Genomic DNA, 15,970 nt, shown 5'->3' with positions numbered 1-15,970 from the left:
CAGTCCCCTATAAACCAGTGTATCAGTTATCATCTCTGTGTATCCGCTCCTTCTGTGCTTCATCAACTGGGCAACCTCACAGACACCACAAAAAACAAAGCCAAAATGAGACAGTAATAGTAATAATGATGTACAGATAAAGAGTAAGAAAGAAAAAAAAACCACTAGCAATGTTTTAAAAGACAGAGAAGATGTTTCTGTTGTGGAACAGTGAGAAATATTTAAATTTAGAGCAAATTCAATTGACTAAGTATCATATTATACCGTCGTTGGATCCACCGTAATCAAGTTTACAATAGTCTCTGTCCGATAGACAAACTTTCGAGTTCCTGTGGCAGAGGGGATCTGCCAGCAGCTTAATCCCAGACAGATTTTCACTGCTTGAATTTCCCCAAGATCTGTTCTCTTTTTCAGGAGGTGCAGCAGGGAGAGGGATGGAAGAAATACTTGTGCCAGTCACTATTCCCTGACAAGACCTCCCAGCTTGTCAGTGATAGCATTTGAACCAGATGTTGCTCGTGAAGCATACGCTCCTGGCTGGCCATCTCTCGTTTTCAGGCTCTTCGTCCACGGCCTCTTCCCTGTGCTGCTGCCTTAGCCTAGAAATGACCTTTCACTTCCGCTGCCCGGCGAACCCTGCTTTCTTGCCGGCATTACTCCAATGTCACCTCTTCCCTGCAGAACTAATCATCCTCCGGGGGGTCCTCCTAAGGCATCGACTTTCCCACGTTTCTTTACCTCCATCCACAGTACCACGCACATTTTACATCACGGCGCAGTGGCAGGAAACCTAAACAACCAAAATAAAACCTGCCTGAAATAATACCGTACATTCTGAGTTTCATTTCATTTTCTAAAAAGACGGCGATGGTGACTTGCCAAAAGTAGCCAATCCGCAAGAAAACGAAAGTGTCGGCATAAAAGTGTTCTTTGAACAATAGTTATGATTTCTCTGTTAGTATAACAGCTTCGCTGAGTTCTCAAATATTTCCAGTGAATTATTGAACTTTGGGGTGATCTTCGGGGCTTCTCAAATTTCTATCCACTCACCCAACTTCCTTTTTTTTAACCTCTCTCCATCCTATGCTGTCATTTATCTTCCTCATTTCTTTTTTTAAATTTACACTTCTTTTTATTCTTTTTAACACATTACACCTCATCCCTTATCTACCCAGTAATGCCACCTCTAAACCCAGGTTTTGTGTCGTCATCTTGCTATTGGGGCCAGGCACCAAGGGGTTTCAAAAAGTTCTCAGTAAAATGGAATGAAAAGATAATTTTTTTCACTAACATGTTGAAACTCCTTTTTATATTCCTCATATACTTTGGCCATGTTATTAGGAGGGACAGTCCCTGGAAAGGAACATCAGGCCTAGTAAAGTAGAGGGTCAGCCCCCCCCCCAAAAGGAAGACCCTTACCCAGGTGATTGATACAACGGCTGCAAAAATAGGCTCATTTGTGAGGATGCTTCAGGACCAGACAGTGTTTTGTTCCGTTCTACACACGATCACTGTGAGTCAGAAAGGACTTCCTAGCACCTAACAAGGACAACACGGGAACTGATCGTGATTGACACATAACCTCCCTTGCATCCCACTCCAGGGGGATAAACAACAGAAATGTGGATGAAGGGGACAGCAGACGGTGTAAGATATGAAAATAATCATAATTTATAATTTATCAAGGGTTCATGAGGGAACATTCAGAAAGAACGTACCCCCTGCACCAGTCATTTTGACTCTTACTCAGGTCATCTTTTGATATTATTTCCAAGTATCTTGCTGACCAGCTACAATAGGAAGAAACTTTGGGGAGAAAGTCACAGTTCAATGTGAGCTCAGACAGGAGCTGCAGGCAAATAGCCTCAAGACCTGGCTTCTCGTGTGGACTGAGATGTAAACAGCTAGTGGCTTTGGGGAGTGAACGCTTAGCTGCTTTGGGATAGTAACCCTTATATATAAAAAGAAGTCTCTTCGCTAGATCATCTCTCCAGTTTCTTCCACCTGGTCATTTCTTATTCTGTTTTGCTACTTGTACAGAATGAGTAGTGCCACCGAAAGAAGAGGAAAGTGTTGAGATCACGTTTGACTGTCTATTGGAAAACGATAGTTTTGAACAAGTAAGTATACCGAAATAACATCTGCATGATTATACAGTATCCTATCAATTACTGAGTGAGAAATCAATCAAGTCCTTCTCTTGCTTAGCTGGACCTGGAACTCATTCACTGCCATCCAGTCAATGCTGACTCACAGATGCCCCCTGTGGGTTTCTGAGCGTGTAACTCTTTACGGCAGTAGAAAGTTCAGTCTTTCTCCCAGCTGTATATAGCTATAGAGAGAGTCCCCAATATTCTTGTTTTGGAAAGTTCGTTATAAGCATGGCAGCCCATAATACAAACCAGAACCAAGTAACAAAAAGATTTACACAAAAAATGGCCAGGTATACATGATAAACTGTACCTATTAAGCCATATGAGAGACAAAGAGTAGACCACGGAGAACCACACTTGTCAAAATCATTGTGAAAAAACTATAAATCTTACCAGTGGAATGAAAGATGTGGATCTTTCCACTTTGACGACTGAAAGGGCTATTCAATGCAGTGGCCACTTACTGCATGTGTTTTTTTTTTGTTTTGTTTTTAAGTTTTGAATTAAAATTACATCAAATTAAAACTTCACTTGCATAGTCACACTAGCCATATTTCAGGTTCTTGATAGACATATGTGAGAAATGGCCGCCATATGACACAGAGCATCCGTAGACCACATTTATCACTGCAGAAAAGTCTACTGCCCTGGTCTGGTCCAAGACAACGATGTCCTGGTGGAATGAATACTTGTAAATAGCTAAACAATATTTCCCCGCTAACTATTTGGTAAGGGAGGCATATGATGATTCACACACTTGGAGATATCCCATAGTTCGTAATCAGATTATCTAAGTTACATTGCACTGTACTTTTTCAAAGTTTGAAACATTTTCACATGTATGACTATCTTAGTTATCTAGTACTACTAAAACAGAAATACCATAAGATGGCTCTAACAAACAGAAATTCATTTTCTCAGTTTAGGATGCTAGAAGTCCAAATTCAGTGCAAAAGCTCCAGTGCCCAGAACAAGAGTATCGCTTCTGCTCATTTCCTATTTCTTTGCTGGTGAAATGGGTTATGTGTTGGGCTTCTTTTTTTTCCCCCCAACAGTTTTTCTTCTTTTAAAAAAAAATCTTTTTATTGGGGGCTCATACAACTCTTATCACAATGCATCCATCCATCCATTGTGTCAAGCACATTTGTACATTTGTTGTCCTCATCATTCTCAGAACATGTGCTTTCTACTTGAGCCCTTGGTATCAGCTCCTCATCCCCCACTCCCCACTCCCCCTCCTTCATGAGTGTTAGGCTTCTAACTACAAAGTCAGCAGTTTGAAACCACTCACTGCTCCTTGGGAGAAAGATGAGGTTTTCTACTTCAGTAAAGAATTACAGTCTCCAAAACCCACAGGGGCAGTTATACTCTGTCCAATCAGGATCCTTGCTATGAGTCAGAATTGACTCAGTGGCAGTGAGATTGAGCTTGGGTAGCTGCATAGACTGAGCATCAATCTTTCCCCTTCCCTACTGTCTTGCTTATCTCCTTTATATCTCAAAAGAGATTGATTCCAAACACATCCTATACTAATCCCGTCTTATTAACATAACATAGACAACCAATTCCCAAATGGGACTCTGACCACAGGCGTAGAGGTTAGGATTGATAACATATTTTGAGAGGACACAAATCCATCTATAACAGTGACTTACATGACTTTATTCAAACTTTATCTTGAGTCGTTGAAGTATCATGACCTTCATTTTACAGCTGAAGAAATGCAGCTTCAAAAATGCTTGTTCTGTGGCCATGCACAGATAGCTAGACCTTTCTGGGGCTGCACCAGAAGGGTCTGGAGCTGCACCATTTCAGTTGTAAAATGAGGATCATGACTAGGCACGGGGGCTTTCAGGAGGATGTAAAAGCTGAGAGAATACATGAGCCCCTCGAAGAAGAGAGATGGGACAGTGACCGGACATGTAGACAGGAGTGGAGTTAGGAGTTAAGTTGGGAGCGGAGACCTGCAATGGAGAAAGGCGAGCTTGGGTGCATTTCAGACCAGAGAAGCTTTGGGGTCTTTGGGAGAAAAATAATTGGTCTCTAGAAGTAATCACTTAAGAAATAGGTAAAAGCCAGGAGCAACCTAGCCGAGGGAGAAAACCAGTGCAGAAGTGTCGAAGAATGAGAAGCCAAGGAGCCATTCCTCCACACTGACAGGGACTGCTTGGGCACAGCGCGGTCAGCATGCGGAGTTAGACCCTGCACATTAGACACAGAAATGCAAAATGGCATGGCTTTGCCAGAGAACAGGGGAAGTGAGAGAGCTTAGAACAGATGCAGACAAATGTTCTGCACTCACGTTCTTCAGACAAGTCCAAAGTCCATGGGAGATAAAATTTGCTATCCCTTTTAGTAGCAACAAAATAGTGGCTAAAAATAGTAACTAATATGTATTCAGCTATTGCTTTTTACAAGGGTACGGCTTTTGTTTCAGTTCATACTTCAAACTCAACACTCAAACTCACCACCATTATGTTGACTCGTAAGACAGAACAGACTGCCCCTGTGGGTTCTGATACGCTTTACAGGAGTAGAAAACCTCATCTTTCTCCTGTGGAGCAGCTGGTAGTTTTGAACTGCTGACCTTGCAGTGCAAATTGTAACCCACCATGCCACCAGAGGTTCCAGTTTGTACATACACAAGTTTATTCCTGTGCGTGTTTTTTTTTAAATCATTTTATTGGGGGCTCGTACAACGCTTATCCATACATACATCCGTTGTGTCAAGCACATTTGCACATTTGTTGCCATCATCATTCACAAAACATCTGCTCTCCACTCGAGCCCCTGGCATCAGTTCCTCATTTTTTCCCCTCCCTTCCTGCTCCCCACTCCCTCATGGACCCTTGATAATTTACAAGTCATTATTATTTTTGTCATATCTTACAGTGTCCAAGTCTCTCTTCACCCACTTTTCTGTTGACCAACCTCCAGAGAGGAAGTTATATGTAGATCCTTGTAATCGGTTCCCCCTTTCTACCCCACCTTCCCTCCACCCTCCCAATATTACCCATCTCACCACTGGTCCTGAGGGGTTCATCTGTCCTATATTCCCTGTGTTTCCAGTTCCCATCTGTACCAGTGTACATCTTCCAGTCCAGATGGATTTGTAAGGTAGAATTGAGATCATGATAGTTGGGGGGAGCAAGCATTTAAGAACTAGAGGAAAGTTATATGTTTCATCATTGCTACACTGCCCCCTGACTGGCTTGTCTCCTCCCTGAAACCCTTCTGTAAGGGGATGCCCAGTTGCCCACAAATGGCCTTTGGGTCCCCACTCTGCACTCTCCCTCATTCACAATGATGTGATTTTTGTTCCTTGATGTTTGATACCTGATCCCTTTGACACCTCGTTATCATACCAGCTGGTGTGTTTCTTCCATGTGGGCTTTGATGCTTCTGTGCTAGATGGCTGCTTGTTTACCTTCAAGCCTTTAAGACCCCAGACTCTATATCTTCTGATAGCCGGGCACCATCAGCTTTCTTCACCATGCATGCTTATGCCACCATTTGTCCTCAGCGATCATATAGGGAAAGTGAGCACACAATGATATGATTTTTCTTTTTTTGATGCCTGAAACCTGATCCCTTCGACACCTCGTGATCATACAGGCTGGTGTGCTTCTTCCATGTGGGCTTGATTGCTTCTCAGCTAGATGGCCACTTGTTTATCTTCAAGCTTTTAAGACCCCAGACTCTATATCTTTTGATAGCTGGGCACCATCAGCTTTCTTCACCACATTTGCTTATGCATCCTTTTGTCTTCAGCGATCATGTCGGGAAGGTGAGCATCATGGAATGCCAGTTTAATAGAACAAAGTGTTCTTGCATTGAGGGAGTACTTGAGTGGAGGCCCAATGTCCATCTGGTACCTTAGTACTAACCCTATAAATATATGCACAAAGATTTGTTTCCTCCTCATAAATATATTTACATATGTGTGCATGCTTTTAATGATGTCTCTGCAATTGGTGGATGGCTGCAGACAAGTGCTCAGTAATAACATATCTTTTCTCAAAGTCCAATCAGAACAGTAGCTTCTGAGGAGATCTGCTGGGCCAGCGCAACTCAAGGCAGAGAAGTGAGTTCTGAAGGGTTTGGCAACTGTTTTTTGGACTCCCAGAGGATAAATTTTCTCAGAGGACACAGGAAGCTGAAAGGGGGCTTATTAGGAAGAAATTTTAAGAATATTAAAAACTGCACTGATGAGAAAAAGGCTGGGAAAATTGAACCCAGGGAATTTTCCCCACAACATGACAATGCACCAGGGCTCATTCTTCGAGAGTAACAAGGGGTGTCTTAAGAGAGTTTTGTTGGCAAACCTTACCCTGTCTATTCTACAGCTCTCATCTTACCCTTTCAGACCTTTTCTTTTTTTCTTTTTTCTCCCCAAACTCAAAAAACATTGAAAAGGAACACAATTTGAGTCCCTTATTGTGATAAGAATTGCATGATTCCCCAGTAGAATGATTTTTTTTTAAATTAAGTCCCTTGAGGATACCAAAACTGTTGTTTTGATGTTGTGTAAGTCAAAGAAAGCAGAATTTGGGGGGGAAGGTTTACAGGGACAGAAACACTGCCTTCAGAAGTGTATAGCCCTAGATAGAGGTTATGTCAAGAAACAAGTTTTATATTTTGATTTTTTTTTGTTTAATTAAGGTTTCTATGATTTGGTAGCAATGTTTTGGGTGTAGCCTTATACCTGAATCCTTACAATAGCTTCATGAGTTAAGTAGTATTTTTATCTCCACCTTAGCTTTCATAACAAAAGCTTGCAAATTAGAGAAACTCAACCCTTTTGTGACCCAGGGACACCCACGAACATTTTCTATCTGGCTGGGTAGTACCCACGAACATTTTCTATCTGGCTGGGTTCAGTATAAATGCACGAGTCTGAAGAAACAAGCCTCGTTCCACAAACCTCAGCACTCAAGAGCCCTCAGGATCTATATGTCCCACTGCTTTTATCAAAGTCCCTATTACCTAAAAAAAAAAAAAAATGGTCCCCTTGGGAGTTTTTCCATTCAAAATGCCTTTCATTACTGGCAACACATGGTTTTACAAAAAATTCAAATCAGGAAAGACTCTGGTCTTGAAAGGATCAAAAAACAGACTTATCTGCTCCTAGTTAGAGAGAGGCCAGACATCCAAATCAGGATCACGGTTGTGTGGATTCTTCTGTGAGCCTCTCTCCTTGTTTCTGGTGGCTCTTGGCAATCCTTGGCAATTCCTGCACTGCTTCTAGATGCACCTGCCTCCATAGTCACATGACCTCTATTAACACCTGGTGTCTTTCTCTTTTAAGGTACAACTCAGAAGGGATTGGGATTAAGACCCATCTCGCTCCAGTATGATCTTATTCTCCAAACAGGATCTTACTCACCAATGCAGGGGTTAGAACCTCATCATATTTAGGGGAATATAATCCAATCCATAGCATCTCCATTTTAAAGATAAGAAACTAGCGGCATGCTCAAAAGAGCTCTTAGGGCTCATTGCGTTTGCAGGATTTTTGTTAGTTGACATCAACTAGAAAAAGTTGTGAAACTGAAATCAGTATGGTGGGAATATTTACACCATGAAAATTGACAACTTGGGGACTAAGGGGGGAAAAAGAAAATTGACAGCTTAGGGCCTTTAGCTCCAGAGAGCCAATTGATTTAACTATTTACCAGCACAGTATTGAAATCGGTTCAAAGACGGTTAGCAAGTGGACAAGGTAACACAGATGCTAGCAATTGGCAGCACCAAGGTTGTGTCATTGCCACAGCCCACGCTCTTAGCCATTTGGACTTCACTTGGGACTCTTTAGGTTGGGCACAGATCACTCACCTGACAGAACGGCTCATTACCAAAGCATAGCCATCTTGCTTACCGTGAACCCTGGGGTCAAGAGCTTTGCAGAACTTTTCTGGAAGTCAGGTATTTTGCATCCGTCATAACTCACAGTGGACCCAAAGGAGGTGGGGGAATCCATGATTCTAAGGCTCTGACAACAGATACTGATATAGAACTATTACATAAAGTAAATATTCATGTATATGTGTATATATATATATATTTTTTAACCTTTCCTCAGTGAATTTTATAAAGGAGAATAGCCAAGGCCTCATTCAAAGAATGGGAATGACTGTTATAAAGCAAATTACAGATGAACTCTTTGAACTGAATGTTCTGAATTTTGAAGAAATAAGCATCATTTGCTGTGAGAAGGTCGAGCAGGATGCAGCAAGAGGAATGATTCACATGATTTTGAAGAAGGGCTCAGAGGCCTGCAACCTCTTTGTTAACTCTCTTGAAAAGTGGAACTATCCTCTATTTCAGGACTTAAATGGACAAAGTAAGTATACATTGACTGGAATCTTTTCTACAAAGAGACTAGACCCCAAGAAGTTTCATCATCCCCGGGCCAGAGCCTCTGCCTTCCTCCCGATGGGCCTCACGCTGATGAGAAGCTCAGGCTCTCTCCAGGGGACCTCCCAAGGGGACCATTTGATGAGGAAGCCGAATAGGTAACTCCAGATAGAGAATGATTTAGTGCAGTCTCACTTCATAGTCAACTGAAGCCACAAATGCATTTCTGAAGGTAAATGCCCTGGTGGTGCTCACCATGCCCCAGTCTGGTCAGGACGATGGGTGGGTGAATGGTCCCACTGACACCTACTCCGCGACTCCACACATCCTGGGAAACGGAGCACAGCAAACACAGAGAGAATGATGGTGCTTTTCATAAACGATTCACTTGGTTTCAATGAATACATTAGGCCAGGACACATGGGCATCAAAGATACAATTTGATCTACTGAAAGTTACCTTTCAGACCCGAGCCTTCGGAATGTGGGCTCTTCCATCCCCTATCAGCTGTCCTGAGGTTTGGTGGCAGAAAGGAGGAAACAGAAGGCATGGGGGCAGGCGAGTAGAGGGCCAGGGAGAAACCCAGGAGAGATGTGGAACCCTTTGGGCCAGCTCAAAGCTAGAGAAAGAAATGAAAGTCCCCCGCGGGAGATTTCTAAGCTTTACTCTCTCTCCTCCTCTTGACCTTGAGTTTTGGAGGAGACCGGCTGGAGTCCCCTTTAATGTTTTCTCTTCCTCACAGGTCTCTTTCAAACTCAGATGTCTGAAGAGGACTTAGACTATCTGGCCCAGGATTTAAAGGACTTGTACCACGCCCCATCTTTTCTAAACTTCTTCCCCCTGGGTAAGGATATTGACATCATTTTTAATTTGAAACGCACCTTCACCGAACCTGTTCTGTGGAAAAAGGACCAACACCACCATCGCACGGAGCAGCTGAGCCTGAGCGGTCTGCTTGAAACTCTCCAGAGCCCCTGCCTCGTCGAAGGGGAATCGGGCAAGGGGAAGACCACGCTGCTCCAGCGAATCGCCATGCTCTGGGCCTCTGGGAAGTGTGGGGCTCTGGCCAAGTTCAAGTTGGTCTTCTTCCTCCGCCTGAGTAGGGCCCAGGGTAGCCTCTTCGAAAGCCTGTGTAAACAACTGCTGGACTTCCCTTACACCGTCCGGAGGCAGACGTTCATGAGCACCCTGCTGAAGCTCCGGCAAAGGGTACTTTTCCTGCTCGATGGCTACAACGAATTCAAACCCCAGAGCTGCCCGGAACTCGAAGCCCTGATTAAGGAGAACCACCGCTTCAAGAATATGGTCATGGTCACCGTCACCACCGAGTGCCTGAGGCACATCCGGCAGTTTGGTGCCCTGACTGTCGAGGTGGGAGACATGACCGAGGGCAGTGCCCAAGCTCTCATCCAGCAAGTGCTGATCCAGGAGCTTGCTGCAGGCTTGTTGATGCAGATGAGGAAGTCGAGGAGCTTGCGGATTCTGATGAAGACCCCTCTCTTCGTGGTCATCACCTGTGCCATCCAAATGGGGGAGACTGAGTTCCACGCGAACACCCAAACAACGCTCTTCCGCACTTTCTACGACCTCTTACTTCATAAAAACCAGCATAAACGTCGAGGCGTAGCTGCCCAGGACTTGGCCCGGAGCCTTGCCCACTGTGGAGACCTCGCTCTGGAAGGCGTGTTCAGCCACAGGTTTGATTTCGAACCTGAGGACGTGTCCAGCGCCAGTGAGGATGTCCTACTGACCACGGGCCTCCTCTGTAAGTACACAGCTCAAAGGTTCAAACCCAAGTATACCTTTTTCCACAAATCCTTCCAGGAGTACACGGCAGGACGCAGGCTCAGCAGTTTGCTGACATCTCAGGAGCCCTGGGAGGTGACCAGAGGGAATGCCTACTTGCAGAGGATGGCGTCCATGTCAGACATTACATCCTTGTACAGTAACCTGCTCCTGTACACGTGTGGGTCATCTGCAGAAGCCACCAAGATCGTCATGAAGCATCTGGCAGCAGTCTGTCGACATGGCAGCCTCCTTGGGCTTTCCACGGCCCAGCGGTCTCTCTGGAGGCAGGAATCCATACAAAATGTGAAAGACACCGCCGAGCAAGAAATCCTGAAGGCCCTGAACGTCAACGCCTTTGCCGAGTGCGGCCTCCATTTATTCCATGAGAGCATCTCTAAATCTGCCTTGAGCCAAGAATTTGAAGTCTTCTTCCGGGGTAAAAGCTTATACATTAACTCGGAGAACATTCCCGATTACTTATTTGACTTTTTTGAGCACTTGCCTAATTGTGCCAGTGCTCTGGACTTCATTAAATTGGACTTCTATGGAAGAGCTTCTGGGACACAGGACAAGGATGCAGAAGAGTCCCCAGAAACCTATATTCCCAGCCGGGCTGTGTCTCTGTTCTTTAACTGGAAGCAGGAATTCAAGACTCTGGTGGTCACACTCCAAGATCTCAACAAGTTGAATAAACAAGATATTAAATATCTGGGGAAGATATTCAGCTCTGCCACTAGCCTCAAATTGTACATTACAAGGTGTGCCGGCGTGGCTGGAAGCCTCAGTTCCATTCTCAGGTCCTGTAAGAACCTATATTCTCTCATGGTTGACAGCAGTCCACTCACCATAGAAGATGAGGAGCACATCACATCTGTGGCAAACCTGTCGACCTTGAGCGTTTACAACCTACAGACTCAGCGGCTCCCAGGTATTCTCAGCATTGGTAGTTGAAAAACCCTAATGATGCCTGGTTGGGTACTCTGGGGAATTAGATGATCATGTAGGGTGGTTACATTTTCCCAATCGTCTCTAGCAAAGTCTCGGCGTGGCACAAACAGTTAAGGACTCCATTCTTGCCCAAAGGTTGGTGGTCTGAAGCCAGCTGCAGGGACTCATGGTTATCTGTGTCACTCCTTTCTCGTCTGGGAAGTTGTACATCCGGGAGGTTGCCAGTGAGTACTCACTACCGTTGAGTTGATGTCGACTCGCGGCGACCCTATAGGACAGGATAGAGCTGCCACTGTGAGTTTTAGAGATGTAATTGTTTATAGAAGTAGAAAGCCCTGTCTTTCTCCAGTAGAGATGGCTGGTGGTTTCAAACTGTCGATCTTGTAGATCACAGCCCAACGCGTAACCACTCCACCACCAGGGCTTCTTTGTACAACAGACCCATCCTTAACCCCATCCCAAGTATTGGCATCTTGAAAGATTTCAGGAACCGGTTTTGGTTAAGATGAGGACATTTCAGATGTAGACAGTTGGGGGCAATCTTTCTGGATAAAAAGGAGCCTTCCCCAATTTCCAAGTAACACTCTAGGCAAGTGTCCGTCCTACCTCCACGCATGCCTTCTCAGAGCCAGGGCTGCTGGGTTTGGGTTACAGGGGCCTCACTCAAATTTAGCAATCTGTGGTCCGTTTTCATTCATAAGTGATTCCTCACCCGGATCTGCTTTCATTGTCCCCCCAGAGAGGAACTTTTCTACGATTTTAGGTGTTCTAAGAATCCAGACTATTGTGTACAGGCAATTTCAACCTCCAACTCAATGCAGGAATCCCTCTATAGGATTCTGGGAAGCCATCCAGACTTTATTAGAGTGAAAGCAGTTAACATGCTCAGCTGCTAATGAGAGGTGGTAGTTCGAATCCACTCAGAGGCAACTTGAAGAAGAGCCCAGAGATCCACATCCTGAAAAGCTTTCAGTGAAAACCGTGGGCCACCCAGTTTTCCTCAGATATAAACGAGGTGGATATGTGTTGGAGTTGATTGGATGGCAGCTGAGTTTTGTTCGGTCAGGGAGCTCACCATCTCCTTTTATATAGCGATTCTGAACTTGAGGTTGAGTTTGATTATGTGCTGTTTAGAACGTTGGGTACATGGCTGGAAATAGTTTTCTTAATTTTAAAATTTATATTAATGAATGACATATCCACATGATCCAAATTGTAAAGTTTTTATAATGAAAAATCTCCTTTCTACCCGCATCCCTTAACCACGACTCCTCTCTCAATTGCCAGCATTTTGAAACTGGGGTGCAGTGTGTGAAAATACAGGTTTAAAAAGAAAATACAGGTTTTTAGATTTGGCAACTATGTGCTGATGCTTCTACTTGGTAAGAAACCAAAGAAACAGCCCAACCCACTGTCAGCAAGTGTATTCCAGCTCCAAGTGACGTGGGTGGGGTTTCCAAGGCTGTAAATCTTTGCAGGAGCAGACAGCCTCGTCTTTAATTTACAGGCGTGGATGGCCTCCTCTTTCTCCCATGCAGTTACTCGTGGGTTTAAATGGCTGACCTTGTAGTTAATAGTCCAAAGCCTACTCCACAGAGCCCTGCCAGGGCTCCTTATATGATCTATTCCCTGCTCTTTGAACGAGCTACATAATCTCCAGTTGGGCACAGACCCCCACCTGCCTTAATTCTCAAAATATCAATACTCTCTGGCTCTTACTGATATTTGAGTTCTTACGATTTTTAATAGTTGAAAGTTCATTGTTCAGTACTGCCAAGTCGGTTCTGACACGAAACACCTCCCAGTTCTGTGCCGTCTTCACAGTTGTTCCTTTGTTTGAGCTTCTTGTTGCAGCCACTGTGTCGGTCCATCTTGTTGAAGGCCCTCTTCTTTTTGTTTGCTGCCCCTCTACTTGGCCAAGCATGAGGTCTTTCCCCAGAGACTGGTCTCTCCTGAGAACATGTCTCCAGTATGTGAGAGGAAGTCTCACCATCCTTGTCTCTAAGGAACACTCTGACTGTCCTTCTTCCAAGACAGATGGGTTCCTTCTTTTGGCAGTCCGTGGTACTTTCAATAATCTTCGCCAACATCAATTCTTCAAGTGCATTGATGCTTCTTTGGTCTTACTTATTCAATGTCCAACTTTCACATGCATAGGAGGCCAAAGGCAACATCATGGCTTGGTTCAGGAGCACCTTAATCCTCAAAGTTGATTACTAGGTAATTTGCATATCATAAGACTTACCCTTTAAAATGCACAGTTCAGTGGTTTTTAGTAAATCCATGCAATAGTGCTCTCATTGCCACTGTCTAATCCCAGGATCATCACCCTAAAATCTCATGCCTATTGGCTGTCACTCCTCCCACCAGCCCCCGGGATCACTACTCTGCTTTCCGTGTCTATGGAATGTCCTCATCGGCATGTTTCTGATACATAGAATCATGTAACAAGTGGCCTTTTGTGGGTAGGTGCCGCTGAGTCATCTCGGACTCAGAGCTACTCTGTCCAATAGGAGGAAGCACTGCCTGCTGCGCCCCTCCTCACAATGGTTATGCTTGATCCCATGGCTGCAGCTGCTGCGTCCATCCATCTCTTTGGGGGACCTTCCTCTTTGTCCCTGACCCTCTACTTTACCAGCATGGTAATGTCCTTTTCGAGGGATTGGTCATGATAACATATTCAAAGTTCATGAGACCAACTTTCACCATCCTCCTCCCTTCTCAGTAGGATTCCGGTTGTACCTTCTCCAAAGCAGGTTTGTTTGTTTTCTTGGCAGTCTTGGGGTTTTCAATATTCTTCTCCGGCACCACACTTCAGATGTGTCAGTTTCCCTGCAGACTTTCTTATTCAGCTTTGCTCGGGAACACTTTAAAGAGGTTTTGTGCAGCAGGTTTGCCCGGTGCAATGTGCCGTTTAGTTGCTGGACTGCTGCTCCCATGGATATTGATTGTGGAGCCAAGTGAAGTGAAATCTTTCACTTAGCCTGAGATTCTTGACACACAGCCATGTTATAGCCTCTAAAAGGGGGTTCATGCCTGTTTTCATCGCCAAATATTAGTTGAGTTGGTTCTGTATGGATATACCATGGATATACCATGGATATATCACATTTCGTTCATGCATCCATCATGGGATGACTTTTGCTTGTTCGTTTCCAAGGATATTTTTACTATATCTTTCTTTTAATACCTTTTTAAACAGATGGAATTCAGAGAGGCTAAGGGACCTTCCCAAGGTCACACCATTAGAAGTAACAAAGCAGAAATACAAATAAATAGATTGACTCCAGTGCCTGTGTATGTTCCTTAGTACCAAGAATGCCATCTTGTCTCTTATCTTGGTTAATGCCATACCTCCCATGTTTTGCACCAATTTTTTGAAATTCCATTGTATACAGTAGCATTTCTTTCCAACAAGAAGGTGTTTCCTCTTAAAAGTCTTTTTTCCTTGACCGCTTAAATATATAAAATTTTAGGGGGTGTTTAAAATAAAACAATCAAATGTGTACTGACAATATTAACTTGATTGTACATATAAATATAAAACAATAGAATACATAACATAATTTAGGTACTTACCATTAAAAATCAAGTTCTGTACTTCTATTCTAGAAAATATTCAAGTAGGTTGTGAATTTTTCACCTCAAGTGGCATTTTTTGTAAGTTTCATTTTTACCTTATTTTTTATTTAAATGTTATGGTAATAGGAATGATTTAAAGAACATGAAGTGATGCCTTTTTATTGTTTAAGAGTTCTGAATTTCTGGAGTTTGGCACTGGTCTCTCCAGGGATAGGGTGGTGGGTGGAGTAGTGCGTGAATCACAGTTATGTTCAGTTATGTTTTACTTACAGTTGATGCACTTTGGTTTCTGGGTCGGATCTTTCTTTTAAACAATTAAGAGGCTACATGGGCTGACCTCCACACATACTGTCAAAAAATCCAGACTCCTATGTCGTACAGTTGACCCCTCAACTGCACTGGCCCACTTATGGGTAGATTTTTTTTTTCTTGCTGCTATTGTGGTGAGCTTAAGTGTTCTATCTGTTTAAAATGCCATGATGCTAATCATCACTGAGGAACAGTTTTTTTTCCAGCAGCTGTTCAGAAACTACTCATAAGAAACAACTAACATCTCATGTCTTTATTTTATATATTTTTTTAAATTAAAAGATCATTTTATTGGGGGCTCTTACAGCTCTTATAACAATCCATACATCAATTATAGCAAGCATGTTTGTACATATGTAGCCATTGTTATTTTCTAGACATTTACTTGTGTCAAGAACATTTGTACATTTGTTTCCCTCATCATTCTCAAAACATTTGTTTTCTACTTGAGCCCTTGGTATCAGCTCCTCTTCTCCCCAACCCTTGTGAGCCCTTGATAAATTATAAATTATTGTTACTTTCATATCTTTAACCAACCACTGTCTCCCTTCCCTCATGGTTTCTGTTGTTCATCCTCCTGCAAAGGGTGTGTGTGTGGCTATGTGTCAATCATTGGGATTGGTTCCCCTTGCCTCCCCTCCTCTCCCCAACTTCCCCATACACTTCTTTTTTTTTCTCCAGAGGTTGCCTGAGGAAGTGGCAGAATGGACTTCTTTCTTTCTTTCTTTTTTTAAATCATTTTATTAGGGGCTCGTACAACTCGTATCACAATCCATACATTTATCAATTGTGTAAAGCACATTTGTGCATTCATTGCCCTCATCATTCTCAAA

General features: G+C 43.5%; 1 protein-coding gene across 1 annotated transcript in view; it reads left to right on the top strand.

Annotated features, from left to right (window-relative positions):
- Positions 1 to 2,038: 2,038 nt before the first annotated feature.
- NLRC4 (NLR family CARD domain containing 4) overlaps positions 2,039 to 15,970 on the top strand; it is a 41,750-nt gene continuing 27,818 nt past the window's right edge. The window contains exons 1-3 of the mRNA XM_045287058.1: positions 2,039 to 2,120; positions 8,236 to 8,496; positions 9,253 to 11,226. Coding sequence (XP_045142993.1) covers position 2,120; positions 8,236 to 8,496; positions 9,253 to 11,226 — 2,236 coding nt within the window. The 5' untranslated portion in view covers positions 2,039 to 2,119. The remainder of the gene's footprint in view (positions 2,121 to 8,235; positions 8,497 to 9,252; positions 11,227 to 15,970) is intronic.

The sequence above is a fragment of the Echinops telfairi genome, unplaced genomic scaffold (genome assembly GCF_000313985.2).
Source record: "Echinops telfairi isolate 266 unplaced genomic scaffold, ASM31398v2 ScPeMD7_10;HRSCAF=50, whole genome shotgun sequence".
NCBI lineage: Eukaryota > Metazoa > Chordata > Mammalia > Afrosoricida > Tenrecidae > Echinops > Echinops telfairi.
The sequence above is the reverse complement of the archived record's forward strand: the minus strand, read 5'-3'. Positions and strand labels throughout refer to the sequence as shown.